This window comes from Pelmatolapia mariae, linkage group LG8 (assembly GCF_036321145.2).
Source record: "Pelmatolapia mariae isolate MD_Pm_ZW linkage group LG8, Pm_UMD_F_2, whole genome shotgun sequence".
NCBI lineage: Eukaryota > Metazoa > Chordata > Actinopteri > Cichliformes > Cichlidae > Pelmatolapia > Pelmatolapia mariae.
In genome coordinates, this window is record NC_086234.1 from 5732219 (window position 1) to 5746764 (window position 14546).

At 39.4% G+C, this 14546-nt stretch overlaps 1 protein-coding gene across 1 annotated transcript; it reads right to left on the minus strand.

Moving 5' to 3' along the window:
• Nucleotides 1-517: 517 nt before the first annotated feature.
• cdk5rap3 (CDK5 regulatory subunit associated protein 3) lies at nucleotides 518-11325 on the minus strand. The gene is made up of 14 exons (XM_063482586.1): nucleotides 11173-11325; nucleotides 10854-10902; nucleotides 10569-10700; nucleotides 9771-9871; nucleotides 9623-9671; nucleotides 7871-8049; nucleotides 7473-7609; nucleotides 6539-6683; nucleotides 6209-6316; nucleotides 4924-5005; nucleotides 4729-4817; nucleotides 2120-2325; nucleotides 901-1072; nucleotides 518-658 (listed from the first exon to the last, which is right to left on the minus strand). The coding sequence occupies exons 1-14, from the start codon at nucleotides 11176-11178 to the stop codon at nucleotides 593-595; spliced, it is 1521 nt and encodes a 506-aa protein (XP_063338656.1). The 5' UTR covers nucleotides 11179-11325; the 3' UTR covers nucleotides 518-592.
• Nucleotides 11326-14546: the final 3221 nt, after the last annotated feature.

A 14546-nucleotide genomic window follows, 5' to 3' on the forward strand; every position in this document is an offset into this window, starting at 1 on the left:
CCCAAACTTGTCCAGTTTCCTCAAATTTCTTAAGGTCACACTGCACGCTACGCAGTTTGTTTGTTTTTTGGCCAATAGCTTTTTCAGAATCACCTTATTGGTGCACATATACCAGTTTATAACTGCAAATCAGTGTTGTCTTTGGCATTTTTCAAGCATTCCTCTGAAAATGGTTAGGTACAAGGACTGGACTGAAAATGAGTGAAAAAGCAGTCAATGTCCAAAGAAAAACTTAAAAAAATGACAAGAAAATCAGGTTTCTTGGAAGCGAAATATGAAGAAATGAGTGGTGGCTCAGGACTTTTGGACAGTAATATATTTTGTTTTAATACAGGGGCATCAAAACTTGAAACCTGCTTAAAATCCAGTTTTATTCCCTGGTTTTAAACCAAGACCCAGTCCTAACAATACACAAGTTATTTTTATCACGTTTTAGTATTTTCAACATTGTTCGTTTCTTTATCTCTACAGCAGTAATACAAAAACGTAAAGAACAAAAAAAAAACCCCAACAAAAGTTTACATTAAATATCACTTTTTTAATTTCTGTTGTAGATCATGACAAAATATTTTCAGTGACTGTCTGAAGTTCACTAAATATTAACCCCCATCAGGTTCACAGGCCTGTTGTGGTATCGCTTTGAAATGTCTGCCTCGATCTGTGAAAACAAACATAACAATCATCAGTTACTTCTGAGAACATTGTCGGCGTAACACTTAGAATTTGTACCATTTCCATGTCACATAGAATATGAATACCTTTATGTGTCTGCTCATATTTAAACAGAGATCTCACAATGACAGTTTTCAGTATTTGTTGCTTCCTGCAGCCTCCTCATTTGACATAGCTAGTAAATTATCCACCGTGCCAACAGAAACAAATACAAACATAATGCTGTACCAGCTTCTGGAGTTCCCGGGTGCATCCTGCCAGCAGGTCAACACGAGGCTCCAGCCTGGACTGCTCCTGCAGGGCTTCCTGCCTCTTCTCTGCCATTGTGGCTCCTTTCAGCACCAGAATGTCAGACTGCTTCATTTTCTGTCTCAGCATCTCCGACACGCGCTCAACATACCTGAACACGCACATCACATTAAAAATAATGAACGAAAGGTGCAACATTTCTGATGCACACAAAGGGGTTTTTCCACTTTATTTAAAGACTGATGCTCAAGACAGAAATGATTTATGTCATTTATACTGAATAAGTGGCTCTGTATTGTAGCGGTTAACTTATTTGCCTAACAAGCAAAAAAGCCCCAGTTTTGAGCCCACAAGGAGTCATAAAGGGGTTTGTGTCAGGAAGGGCATCTGGTGTAAAAATCTGCCAAATCAAATATGCAGAGCTACCCGCTGTGAATAAGTGAGCAGCTCAAAGTAGCTTATATTATTTATACAGAATAAAATTTATTGTCAGTGTACTTTACATAAAAAAGGACCTGCTACAAGGCAATCAATTAAGCATTCTGTACTTTAATTTCCCTTCTACAGAAAAGAGACAGAATAATAAAAGTCAACTGTTTCTTAAATCACAGCCAGTTATGGTAGAAATGAATCACAGAACTAATCACACTAACCACAGAGATGAATGTCAAGGTAATATCAGGCTTGCAATTTTTTATCTGCAAAGGTTTTTTTTCTGGGTCTGACTGGTGAAAGGGGATCCTTAAGAGTACAGAAACTCCAGATTTTGTGGCACAAATTCTAACTTTCACTTTCTGAAATAAGCACAGGGATGGGGAACTCCAGGTCTCAAGGGCCGGTGTCCTGCAGGGTTTAGATGTGTCCTTGATCCAACACAGCTGATTTAAATGGTTAAATCACCTCCTCAACACGTCTTGAAGTTCTCCAGAGGCCTGGTAATGAACTAATCATTTGATTCAGATGTGTTGACGCAGGGTGAGATCTAAAACCTGCAGGACACCGGCCCTCCAGGCCTGGAGTTCCCCACCCTTGCTCTAAGCTATTATATACAAAAGTCACAATAAAGTGCTAAAAGGGAAGTTTGAAATGATAGTTCTTCATCTTATGTGTGTTATTTTACAACAAGGTTATGTATTCACATTGTTTCCTGAAATAGAGCTCAGTGGTGATCATGCTGATATTCTGGCGATATTCATACCGTGGAGAGGCGTGAATCATGAACAGGTGCTGCATCCGGAGAGTGGTGAGCCTCCCCAGAAGGTCCTGCACCTCAGACATCATCGCCTGGATGTGTTCGCAGGTTTGGCCTTGGATGACCGAGGGGGCCTGCTGGAACTGGCTCATAGCTACCACATCGCCCTCTTCTCTCATCTCACTCAGACGCTGAGTCAGGAACACCTCCAGCTGCACCGACAAATGAAGCCAGAGTCATGCGTTAGTGACAGAAAACCAAATCTGGCATTCAAACACTTATATATAAATATCACAGTAAAAAATGCAATTGCACCTCAACAGTGGGAGTATTCCTTCAGGTGAAATATTGTTAAACTGAGATCCTAATCTTCTGTTATGTCTGAATGCATAAGACCATATCAGCTAAACATTTATCAGGACCAGATTTTTCTATTTAATCCACGTAAAAGATTATGAAATCACACCATCTGCCTTTATTGTCTCTTTCCTGAATTTCTGCAGTTCTCTCTGTGCAGAGGTCTTCCTTATCGCACCAGCAGCTGGTTAACCATGCAGCAGAGACACTCCTGACTAGTACCAAACACCGAAACCATGACCCAATTCCAATCCGGGCTCTATACCTTTTCACTTCATCTGGAGTATAAAGTGGCCGCCTCTGCATTTCACTGTTGCTATGCATTTGTCTTGATTCAGTGCCACAACTAGAAACTGTTTGACCTCAATCTTGGCGTTCTTTTTTTCACCATTTTAACTTCATTCTTGCAGCTTTGTGGCCATCTCTTTTGAGCTTATCTAAAACTTTATAATAACATGTAGCCGCTGTGCTCACAAGAACGTCAGGCTGCTTGTCAGTGGTCTCATAGCCTTCACCTTGATAACACACTGCAGCTATTTTATTCAGCTTTCTTGTTTTCTTTCTTCTTGGTTTACTCCGTCCTGACTGGACTGCTTACCTGCCAACGTATGTTTCTACAATCTGAAATTGTAGAAACTGCTACAGAGAAGAGACACATAAGGAGATTCTTCAAATCTGAAGTTATACTTTGAATACTACATTATACTTTACTGCACTATTATTCGTGTTCAGTAGTACCTAATACATGTGAATTACTGCAACCTGTTTGCAGTGTGCTCTGCCTCCAGACGAAAATCAAATGAGGCAGGCTTCAGACACCCCCTGTACCCACTTAATTAAAAGATGTGTGCTACTCTGATGGCCTTGGAAATAAAAAGTTTTGATTTGAATTAAATAATAAGTATGGTGCACACAACTACATGGATTGACTGCTAAAAACTGAGTCAACTCTTGAGTTTGGCTGTTGTTAACGCAAACCTTGGACATTTTACCTTTTGTTCCACAACATGAAACACATGTAAATAGCTCACTCGTTAATCTATTATGTGTACTAGAGAAGATGCTTACTGGCAAATGGCTAAATAAGACTGCAGATAAGTCGTCATCAAAGTGAATGCAGGAGGTGATGGTGAAGTCATAAGACTATGGCGTACTTTATTTGTAGCCTAATGGCAGAAATACCTTTGGTGGCTACAGTCATGTTTCGGACATCAAGATTTTTCTTGCGTCGTCCCTACATTGACAGTCCCTGCCTTTCCTTCTCTCTCGCTGCCTCCTAACATGCCTTCCCCCTTTCCTCTTCCTTTGCCTTCGCCAACAGTAGCAAAGCTTTCACCAGCACTCTGACGAACATTCAGCACTGAAGGTGGTCTTTGTTAACCCGGGCTCTGACTGATCCAGTATGGAAATCTCATTCTTCAGGATCCACATGTTTGATTTGGCCAAGATTTTATGCCAGATGCTCTTTCTGACACAACCCTTCCCATTTATCTGGGCTTGGGACCAGCATTACACATACACTGGCTTGTGGACCCTCGCACAGTTGTGTTCCAACAAAACCTGTAGAAGACATAAGCTTTAACCTTCCAGGACCAGGGTGTTCCTAACTTTTTGGGTGGCCAAGAAACCCCCCCAAAAACATTCCCCCGGCACGTCTATCTGAAACTAAGCAGTTCAATTAGACCTTTTTCCTTCATTTAAATAGATTTAATGGCTTAGTGAGGAGACCTGTGGGACTAAATGATATTTACAAATTTTCATCATCAATAATTTTGTCCAGAACATTTTACAATCATCACACAACCTTAAGTTAAAATACAAATGTTCAACCTAAAAAACTGAGCAACACTTAGCTAGTCACTGAAAGGTCACTCCTTCTATCCTTCAGAATTTTAGTTTTTAAAAACTGCAATAAATATAAACAACAACAAAAGACCAAAAAAATACAAATACAAATTAAAAAAAAATAATCACAAAATGTCCTCTGTGTCAGTCTGTGGAACTGTTACTTTACACGTTTTTGTCTGAAAGTTAAAACAGATGCTGTTGAATGCTTTTCACTAGCATTTGCAATGCAAACCTTCAGCAAACCTGGTGTGTTTGGAGTAAAACAAAAAGTTTTTAACAACACACTCTCCCTCTAAGCTGCTTAATGCTCCACTTGTGTGTTCTGCCTATAGCTTTATATCATTAGGCTATATACAAATATCTGTGGGTCTTGCAGAAGTAATTTGAGATCGAATGACTGTAGTCTTTACCTCCATCAACTCGTCAATGAACCGGCTGCGTGACTGAGGGTTTTCCAGTATACTTAGAGCATCTTCACCCCTCGCCACTCCCTCAGGGCCTTCAAAATAAAATGAGTCTTTTTTAGCAAACGGACATTTCAGCAGCTGAGCATGTGACAGCTGCAAGCATAAAAAGGATTAGAAGGGGAAAAAAAAGTTTCTCACAGTCTGTGCCCGCATCCACAATTTCAATTTCAATGGGAGCTTCTGCGTTGTCACCCCAGTCGATGCCGCCTGCCCCGGGGTCCTGATGAGGGAGACGGAGAGAGAATAGTTCAGCCTTTTACCTCCCATTACTCAACTGACTACCTTCTCCCAAAAAGTAATCAACACTGTGGTTTATTACAGCTTTTTCTGCCTGGCATAGCTCTACAGTACTTTTAGACATTTTCACCCAATATATTCTGTACTTCTGCAATCATATAACCATATACTTTTACTTTATCCAGCAGTTCTCAAACTTTTTCTGGCATATGCCCTTCAGAACCTGAGAGATTGCACCAAACAGAACAAAATTTATTATCAAGCATTAACAATTATAATGAAAGAACAGAAAAACAAACCAAATTTAATTTTACTTTATTAAAAGTTAACAAAAATGCCATTAAAGCGTTTTTCAATATTTTATGGTGCAACGTTTTTGACCATTTATTCATAGCGCCTGTATATTCCAAGCAACTATACAGTAAGATATCTATTTTGACCATTTATCCATTAATCTGAGGGTATGCTTGACTCAATGGCCACTTCGTACACACACTGACGTTGCAACACAATACATCACCACAAAATTGTATACGTCACTCACTGCAGTCCCCTGAAATGAATTGTGTCCCTGCAGGGAAAAATATACCCGGTAGTGCGTCACTCAAACAAAAACAAAAAAAAGTGTCTTTCATTTTCAATTTTTTTTTCTAATTTTTTCTAATTTTCTTGAACCCCCCCATCCCACCCCACCCCCAAACGCCTCTACTGGTTCTGTTCACTTGCAGGACACTGCACTGATAGACTGTGGAGATGCAATTTTCCACACCATTGGTTGTGCCAAAGAGCTGGAGTTGCATGCCAGCAGTAATGGCACAAATTATGTTGCAAATTGCTGCGCATAAGGGGGACAATAGCGAGCAAGCAACTTTGCTTTAGTGGAACCTATACAATGAAAAAAAGTTTTCATTATTATTGTTGTTGATATTATTTTACCAGGCTTCATATGTACGATTTACCTTGTAGTTTTAGCCAGTTATTTTTGACCATTTGTACGTTAACTTGTGGCCTATTTGGTGTTAATCAGCTTGCTAACATGTTTTCACACACACTGAATTTCTGCTGCAAAATTCAGGCACTGCAGCTGGTTTAAGATGAGGATGTACCTTTAAAAAAAATCACTATATTGCACTCTATCACTGTTTTAGAGGAAAGGATGCCATGCAGACGTGTTCAGACGCCCTACCTTGGAGTTCGGCTCCAGGCTGATTCCCCAGTCTATTCCATCCTCAACTGTGATGCCTGAACTCACACCCAGGGAATCTGATACTTTGCCAAAGTCGCCCCAGTCGATCTAAAACAGATTTTAGAAGACGAAGCAGAAACAGCGGTAAGAAAGAACTCCTGCTGTGAGTGGACATTTGGAATCACTTTGAAACATGCAGGCATTTACTGATAATTTCAATTATGGCCCAGTTTACATAAGTGAACTGCATTAAGATAGAATAATGAATGGTTCTTACTAGTTTTAATTATATGAGCACAACAACAAGAATACACATGCAGTAAAACTAACCGCGTCCTCTGTGATTGTATCAGGTGGTGATTCATCCACAACTGGCCTTTCAACAACTGTGGGGACTTTCCCCGTTCTCCACTCATAAAATGTTGCGTTCCCTCTTTTTTGGGCAAATGTCAGCATAGGGAGGACTGGCTCAGACCTACAAATGACAACATGTGAGCTCATGTGACCCAGCACAAACATTATCTATGGTTTATGTAGTTAAACAGAACAGGAAGTGTTTCTTTCAAGTTTACTTTTATAGTTTTTTGTGAACTGCTCTGATGGATATACACCGATGTTTGAGCTGTATCTGCAAAAATATACATTTGAGAGAAACTGCGACAAGACAAAACATAATATTTTAAGGTTGGATGATAAACTGGATCTCAGTTACAACTGAAAATAATTTAGCTTCCACTATTATGAAAACACAAAGCTTTTACACTGAAAGCTGCAGTCGCCCAGTCACAGATGCATTTATAAAGTCCTTTCATGTTTTTTTGGCCCAAGCAACACATCAGCACGTGGACTGGAAGAGCCGGGGAGTCAACCACTTTACCTCTGATTAGCAAAGGAGCTGCTTTAACTCATGAGTGAGCCTTTGGACAACCTGGTCTATCTAGAACGAGTTAGGATCATGAAACTTGAAGGATCATTAACAGTTGCCTGCAGCCGGCTTTGTCTTTTTAACTCAGATTGTCTCTCATCCCATCTGTTTTTGGCTCACTCTTCACAGAATGGCCCACCTTTTATAACTCATTTATTCACTTGTTTTCAGTTTGAACGACATTTAAAGTTCAAGGAGATTCCCCGTGAAAAGTTTTTAACCGTTTGTTAAGTTTGTAACTAACTAATTTTAAATTTTTAAGATTTCAATATTGCCCAAAATAACAGTAATTATGTTTTTTCCCCATAACATGGCATCTCTACTGTATCCCTTACTCACCAGTCACAGACAAAGTTTGTAAAGGCAGCATAAAGTTGTATTTGCTCTTCTAGCCTTGCAGCATCCTTCCCGACTTCGTCAAGAACCGCTGGTAAGTCCTTCACCAGAGCCTGAAGCTCTCGAGGCACATTTTCACCCTGTAAGAAGCAAATAAGTCAATCAAAGGCTCAGAAATCCTCACATAGCACACGATTGTTAAAGCTTTTCCACCAGCTTCCTGTCAAGTTTAGATTTGAGTTTAAAATCTTTGTTCTTACATTTATGGCCTTACAGGGTGAGGCCCCCGCCTAAGGTTACTGCTTTCTGTTCACATTCACATCAATCAGTTAATAAAATGCGTAACTCTGAGTGTTTGTGTCTGAATATTCTCCTAGAGGTGTGTACGTTCTTGCACTTACTGTGATGCCATACTGTTTGCAGGCAGCGTAGTAGCGTTCCCTCAGGTCTGCGGCTGAGCTCTGGCACTCCACCTCCCGCCTGCTCAGCTCCTGCTGCAGCTGCTGAGCTTTGGCTAGCTGCCTCCTCAGAGCCGGGCCTTCGTAGCTCACGTTGCGGCTCAGCAAGCTGGCCAACTCCACTGGGATGCACAAACACATTTTTTATCATTCAGCACATGCAATTATTTTGTTTCTTCAGCTGGATTTTGTGGTCGATATCCTAAGCTACACAAATGCAGCAACAAAATTAACGCTTCATAACCTTCCTGCTTTAAAAGAGGGAGCCTACAGGTATAAGCAAGTTAAATCTAAGACTTCAGGAACTTTAACATATCTTAGACAAAATTTAAGGGCTGGAAAAATACACCAAAAACCACAGACTGTATAACAGATACAGCATAGCTTCAAGATCTGAAAAACTGACGGCTACAGGAAGTGCTTTAATGCTGCATTCTTTCCATCCAGCAGGGGGCAACTCCTCTACAGCCCCCATTTACATACAGTCTATGGCGAAAATACACTCTTTTCAAGTAAAGTTAAAAATAATCACCAAGACAAAATATAAGTACATGGTGGTGTTGAAGAATATTGTCCAAATATATAATTGTTTTTCTGAACACTATGTCATGGTGCTAAATCTGAAACACCTTCCATATTTCCAGGTACTAGCTCCAACCATCACGAGTAATCTTTATTCTGAAGCAATTTATTGTTAAACTTGCATCTTTGTACCCCGGAGGTTCTCAGTGTTCTGATGCCGGAGTAGAAGTAAGAACATGACTGAGGACCAAGTGGAACAAATGCTAACATCTGCTCAGGGGAAGGTGGTTCATGTTGCTAGATGTCAGTTTTACCTGCTAATTTAAAGTTTTCTAACCATAGTGAAGTGACTTCTATATTCCTCTACATCAGCTGTATTTGATATGCATGTGTTAGACTTTGTACATCCACGAGGCCCTACTTGGGAAATCTGATCATTACAAGGTGTACATAGAGCTCTAAAATTTACTGTGACGTGCAAGCTTCACAAAGAAGTTCTCTTGGACTTGCTTTGTGCTGCTATATAAGCAATCTGTAAATGGAAAGTTTTACATTTTAGTCCACAACACCGGATGATTAAACTGTTTTTCTGTTAAGGCAGCAGAGTTGTGAAATTTCTGACCACAGAACATCAGAAAACGTGGCTGAAAGAGTCGCAGTTCTGCAGACAGCAAGCTGTGTGAAAATGAATTTTGGTTAACATAGATGAAATTTATTTGCACTAAAGAATGCTTTTATATTTACTGATTCGGTTCATCTGTCTAAAAACTACAGATGAAAATGAGCTTTTAGGTCAAATATATGCCTTGTTTATTGTCCCTGCAAAATAAACATTATCTCATTGCTAACTGGTTTTAAGCATTTTAAACAACATGAAAGTCTTAGCTGAACTATAAAGCATTAACAAATATTTGTACACAGTCGCATTTCATGACCTAAATGTTTAAATGGGACAAAAATAGCAGCACTGAGAGATGGAAATTTGCACATTAACGAGTCAAAAAACACTTAAAACTCATCCATACTGTCAGTAAATATAAATTAAAGATATTTTAAGATTTATTTTCAAAGGAGCCAGAGACACCCTGTATAAAATACAGGGTTCACAGGTGTTTTTGTACTATAATCAAGACATAGTGATATGTCTTTCCCTTATTTTCCTAACACACTTACCCAAATAGACATTATCTGCTTCATAAAGAGACACAATCTCCTGCCAGTCCTATGAAAACAAAACCACAAGGGAGAAAGTTTTACAGCAGAAATCCCAAATAAAAAAATCCCCTTAACATGTGACACTGACATTTATGAATCCTCTCACCTTCATCCTCTGTGATGAGTATCTGCCAAAGATGTTCTTGGAGGAAGCCTCAGTTCCCCTCAGGATCTCCACGATCCTCAAGCAGTGAAAGTAGTGAATGTCTGTCAGTGAAAGTAAACAAAGCACAGAAATAGATGAAGATTTAAAAGCAGTGCATATTAACAGCTGCTTAAAATACAATAAACACCAAAGCCATGCTCCTCTGCAACCCCTGCTGGTGTTGCAGTAGCAGTGCAAGAGTCTTTGGGAGTTGCCTGGGGTTAACTGCTAGTTGTCCACACGTTGTGCAAAAGCATGCCTGAGGTTGGCTTGGGAGGGACAGCACTTATTGCTAAACCTTGTGATGCTCTCCTGACTGCCATTATTAGCTTAGATTAGACAGTATTTTAAAATAAAACCATTAAAAAACTCCAGTGTTAGTCTCCACTTTGTTGCAGTCATTAGCAGGTTTGTAACACCACCTTAAAATAAGAATAATGATAACAAGAAAAAAAAACGTTAATAAAGTTGTGAAGGGGGGTTTAAGCCTTCATTGATGATTATATATATTATAATCATTACATATATATATATATATATATATATATATATATATATATATACATATACATATATATATATATATATATATATATATATATATATATATATATATATATATATATATATATATATATATATAAGGAGAGTCCTTGAGAATAGTAGAAATGGTGCTAAATAGCCTGCTGGGTCCATAATAGATTCATCTCTCAGAGAAGTCGAAGGCTGGGTGGGTGTATTGAGTTGTAGGGGACCTACAAGAGCCGGAGAGGAGCGCCTTGATCTCCTCGTTCTCCGGCATGTCCTGGATGGCAGCATTGATCTTCTCCCTGATCACCTTCACTGCACTTTGCCATTTCAGGTCACAGTGCCTCCGATCCACCAGCCAGTCTGCAACCACACAGAGCGAGTTTACATCTGTAACATCTGTTTCAGCCAGCATGCTAAAGGACTACAGGGCTGTATTAGCTGCTTGTAGCCCAGCTGCAGAGGAACACATAGAGAAGCAAATGCTTGTTTTAAATGTGCGTGTTTTTGTCTTACCTAAAAGTTTGCTGGTCTGTATGTCGATGGGAAGGTTCTGAATGTTCCGCTGCAGGGAGACAGCCAATACATTTTGTTATTTACACCTTTTACTTCCTCTTTACCTCTCTTATTTAACTTACGGAAAGGACAATATCATATTAAACCGTTAGGAAGACATTGTGAATGTCATAGGACAGACTGTTTTCTCTGCTAACTTACACTCAGTGTAAAGTGTTCATTTCTCTGTCACTTAAGTGGACTTTTGACTGTGTCAGCTAGCTAGCGTTAGCTCGCAGGCTAGTCTTTAAAGCCAGCTCAGAAAAAAAAATAATCTCACCTCCATTATTTCCTTTTCTTTTTAAAAAACGTTTCCGATCATTCAGAGCTTCATTATACGATTATATTCCGGTTTATATGCAGGATTATCATCACCATCCGGAGCTTTCCTGTTTATGACACGTTAGGAGAAGCAGAGCCAATAGGAGGAGGCGATGTTGCCATGTCGATGGCTGCGTTTGGATTGGTGAATTGTCGTGGCCCCTGATTGGTGCAACTAATGAGACTGTCGCTAGAGAGCGGTAGTGTCACTTTACTAAGGTCAGTTATTCCCAAACTAAGAGCAGCCCATGGAAAATGAGGAAGAACACTTGGAAAATGTTAGCTATTTCTTGTTATGTGTCAGTCATTTGTTAAAAAAGGTCTCATGATATTTCTTGCCCAGTTAAATAAGAATAAATGTAGTTTCCCATCAGAAAAGGAAATCTACATCTATCTATCTAGCCAGTTATTACCTGTAAGCCTGTTAAAATAAAAACATTTGATACAGTTGTAACAAATGTGCTCTAATTTCTTTAAAAATGTATTTAAATGATTCTAGTTCTGTGTCTACATCTCATCTTATATTTATTTCTTTATTTGTTTATTTAATGCTTTCCTATATACTTATAGCTCTATTATCCAAGCACACTATTGTAAGTATGCTATTTCTTTACACTTAATGCTTTGCATGTTTAAATTCATGCACAAAATTGAGGGGAAAAGAATCAGAACGCTAATCCAAAGTTTTATATCCATAAATAGGACATTTCTAATTCTAAAGTTAAATTTATTGTTTAAAAAAAACTTAAAAAAATAACATTTGTTGAAATGAGATGATGAAATGATGAGAAATGGGCTAGTGGAACAAGAAGCTCAGACGTGGACAAGGGAACATGGCGCTGTTGGAATCCTATCATGCAATTAACCCCAACAGAAAGGGTTACATGAAGAGGATGTGGGACCTCTGGACTTTTCGATGCCCAACATCTAGACCGACGGTGAAACAACTAGTAACTCAGTGTTCCAGCATTCGGAAGAAGCAACTGCTATCACAGCTGGAGATTGATGAGGTACAACACAAATGCTACAGCAAGGGGGAGCCAGGATGTCAGGTCAGGGGGGAGATATCACACCCCCACCCGAGATTGGGTACCAAGCCCAACAACTGGTGTGTTGAAGGCATTGAGTGAGACCTCAGCGGTTAGTAGATCTAAGACCACAGCAACCTTCCTGAACAGGGTTTAGTAACCACTACAGTGGCAGACATCCCAGAAAGGGTCTCCACTATGAAGAGTCGGACAGGCCCCCGACATGATTCACTCCTGCTAGCTGAAGAAGCTAACTGCACAAAGGAACCAACTGCTAATAAAAGAGGCACACCCAGCTTGACTAACCGAAGACTGGGCGGTCCAGATCCCAGAGGATCCCCAGAAGGGACCAGTCCCATCCAACTACTGGCCAATAACCTGCCTTAGTACCACACGGAAGCTCCTGTCGGGCATCATGGCGGCTAAGAGGAACAGGCATGTGGCTCAATACATGAGCGGGGCACAGAAAGGAACTGGCAGAAACACCAGACACCAATTAACATCACATTTTATGTCCATCTGTTATATTTTATACATTTGATGAGATATCATTATTAATACTTATTTATTTATGTTTGATTTTGGCCGTTCAGTGATTAATAACTAAACATTAAACTTTGTTAACTAAACTATTAACAAAACATTTTATTTACTAAACACGTTTTTTAAACGGTTAAATGTGTTGTTACAGTTTTATTTTGTTCATTATGTCAAATAATCTTAAATATGAGAAAACAGAGACTGACACAGTATATTCTTGTTATTGAAAAAAGTGATATGGGTGAAAAACAACAGTAATAATTCAACAATTTGGCTTCTTGTGAACTCCAGACTGGACAAACCTGAAAACACAAGCATTAAATCCCTGCAGCAACAGAGTTTCTGTAGTGGCCTAATTTCAGTTCATTTGAATGGTGACCAAACTTGCAAATTCAGCGTCTATTCACTGTCTGTGATTTTAAACAAGCCATGCAAAGCAGCTCGATTGCTCTCATTCTCTCCCTCCAGCTTAAAGCCATCACAAAGACTTATGTAAGAGAAAATGCTCAGTGAAAGGTGACTTTATTCTGACTCCAAAGTCCACATTAAAACAATACTTGGATTTAAAGTGAGACTGATAACGGGGGTTTTATTTACAGTTTGGAAAGCCACTCACCTCTCAGGTTCACATTAGCCCTGATGTCAGAGATCTTGATATGGGACTGAGCTGAAAATCACATGGCTGCAACATTTACTCAGTCATGCACTCAGCTGGGCGGGCTCTAGGTGTGTGTGTATGTGTGTGTTTGAGGAGGGTGTGTGCTAAAGAGGAGTGCAGAGGGACAAGGTAAGAGGGAGAGGCAGAGGGAGAGAGATGCTGCACCTGTGCATGCTCACCTGAGGAGAGGAAAAAGATTCCACAGAAAAACAAAGAGAGGAGATAGAAAGTTTGTAAGCATGGTGAGACAGTGTCGCATGTGAGAGAGTCCCCTTTCAGCCAGCACACTGTGAACAAGGTAAGAGAACGAGCGTACCTGAAAGCCTCTGATGAACTGCAGTGGAAACTAGACTTTTATCTGTGCAAGAAATACACATTTAACTCTAATTACAAAAATCAACATGCTACTGCCATCTTTTTCGCTGGTATTTCCACAGCTCAGCAACCCTGATCAACATATTAGAACTGCAGTACTGTATTTGTATAGTCAAACAACAGCTAAAGTCAAATTTCCAAGTGAAAATGTCAAAGGTTTTATGTTTCTAGCTCCTTAAGTTGGAGAATTGACTTTATTTTTTCACAGTATGTGGATGCAAACTGGATATTTTTGAGTTTTTCAGGGACAAAAACAATAAATATGGAGACATTAGCTTGGGTAACTTGAGGTGAATGCTGTGTTTTAACAGTCAAATTACGGCTGAAGTAAAATTCGTTGGAAAAGAGGCCTGATTTTCGATGATTTCAGCCTCTCAAAAGTGAAAACTTGGGGTTTTTACTTGTCTTATATTAAACAAATGCAGAGTTTGAGAGCTTTTGATTTACAGAAGAAAACATTGGAAGAAATCAGCTTGAGCTGGACCAAACTGTGACACATTTTGACCTTTGCCACTGTTTTTAAAGACAGTTAATTGAATAATTAAAAAGGGTCGAAGCCTGAAGGAGACACTAATGCATTGTCTTACATCAGGAAGTATTAGGAGGCCCACAGGGTTACTATGCATGCTGAATAACATAGTGCAGATATGTTTTAACATGATTTTATTTGTCATGTTTGAGCTGGTTAGAATAACACTAAGTCATAAAAGAGCTACAGTCACAAATTAACCT

Excerpts from the sequence above, each read along its gene's own strand:
- cdk5rap3 (XM_063482586.1), bottom strand. Across the intron at positions 6,317-6,538 it reads ATACAATCACAGAGGACGCG|ATCGACTGGGGCGACTTTGG; the intron begins GTTAGTTTTACT and ends AATCTGTTTTAG. Across the intron at positions 659-900 it reads CCCGGGAACTCCAGAAGCTG|ATCGAGGCAGACATTTCAAA; the intron begins GTACAGCATTAT and ends TTGTTTTCACAG.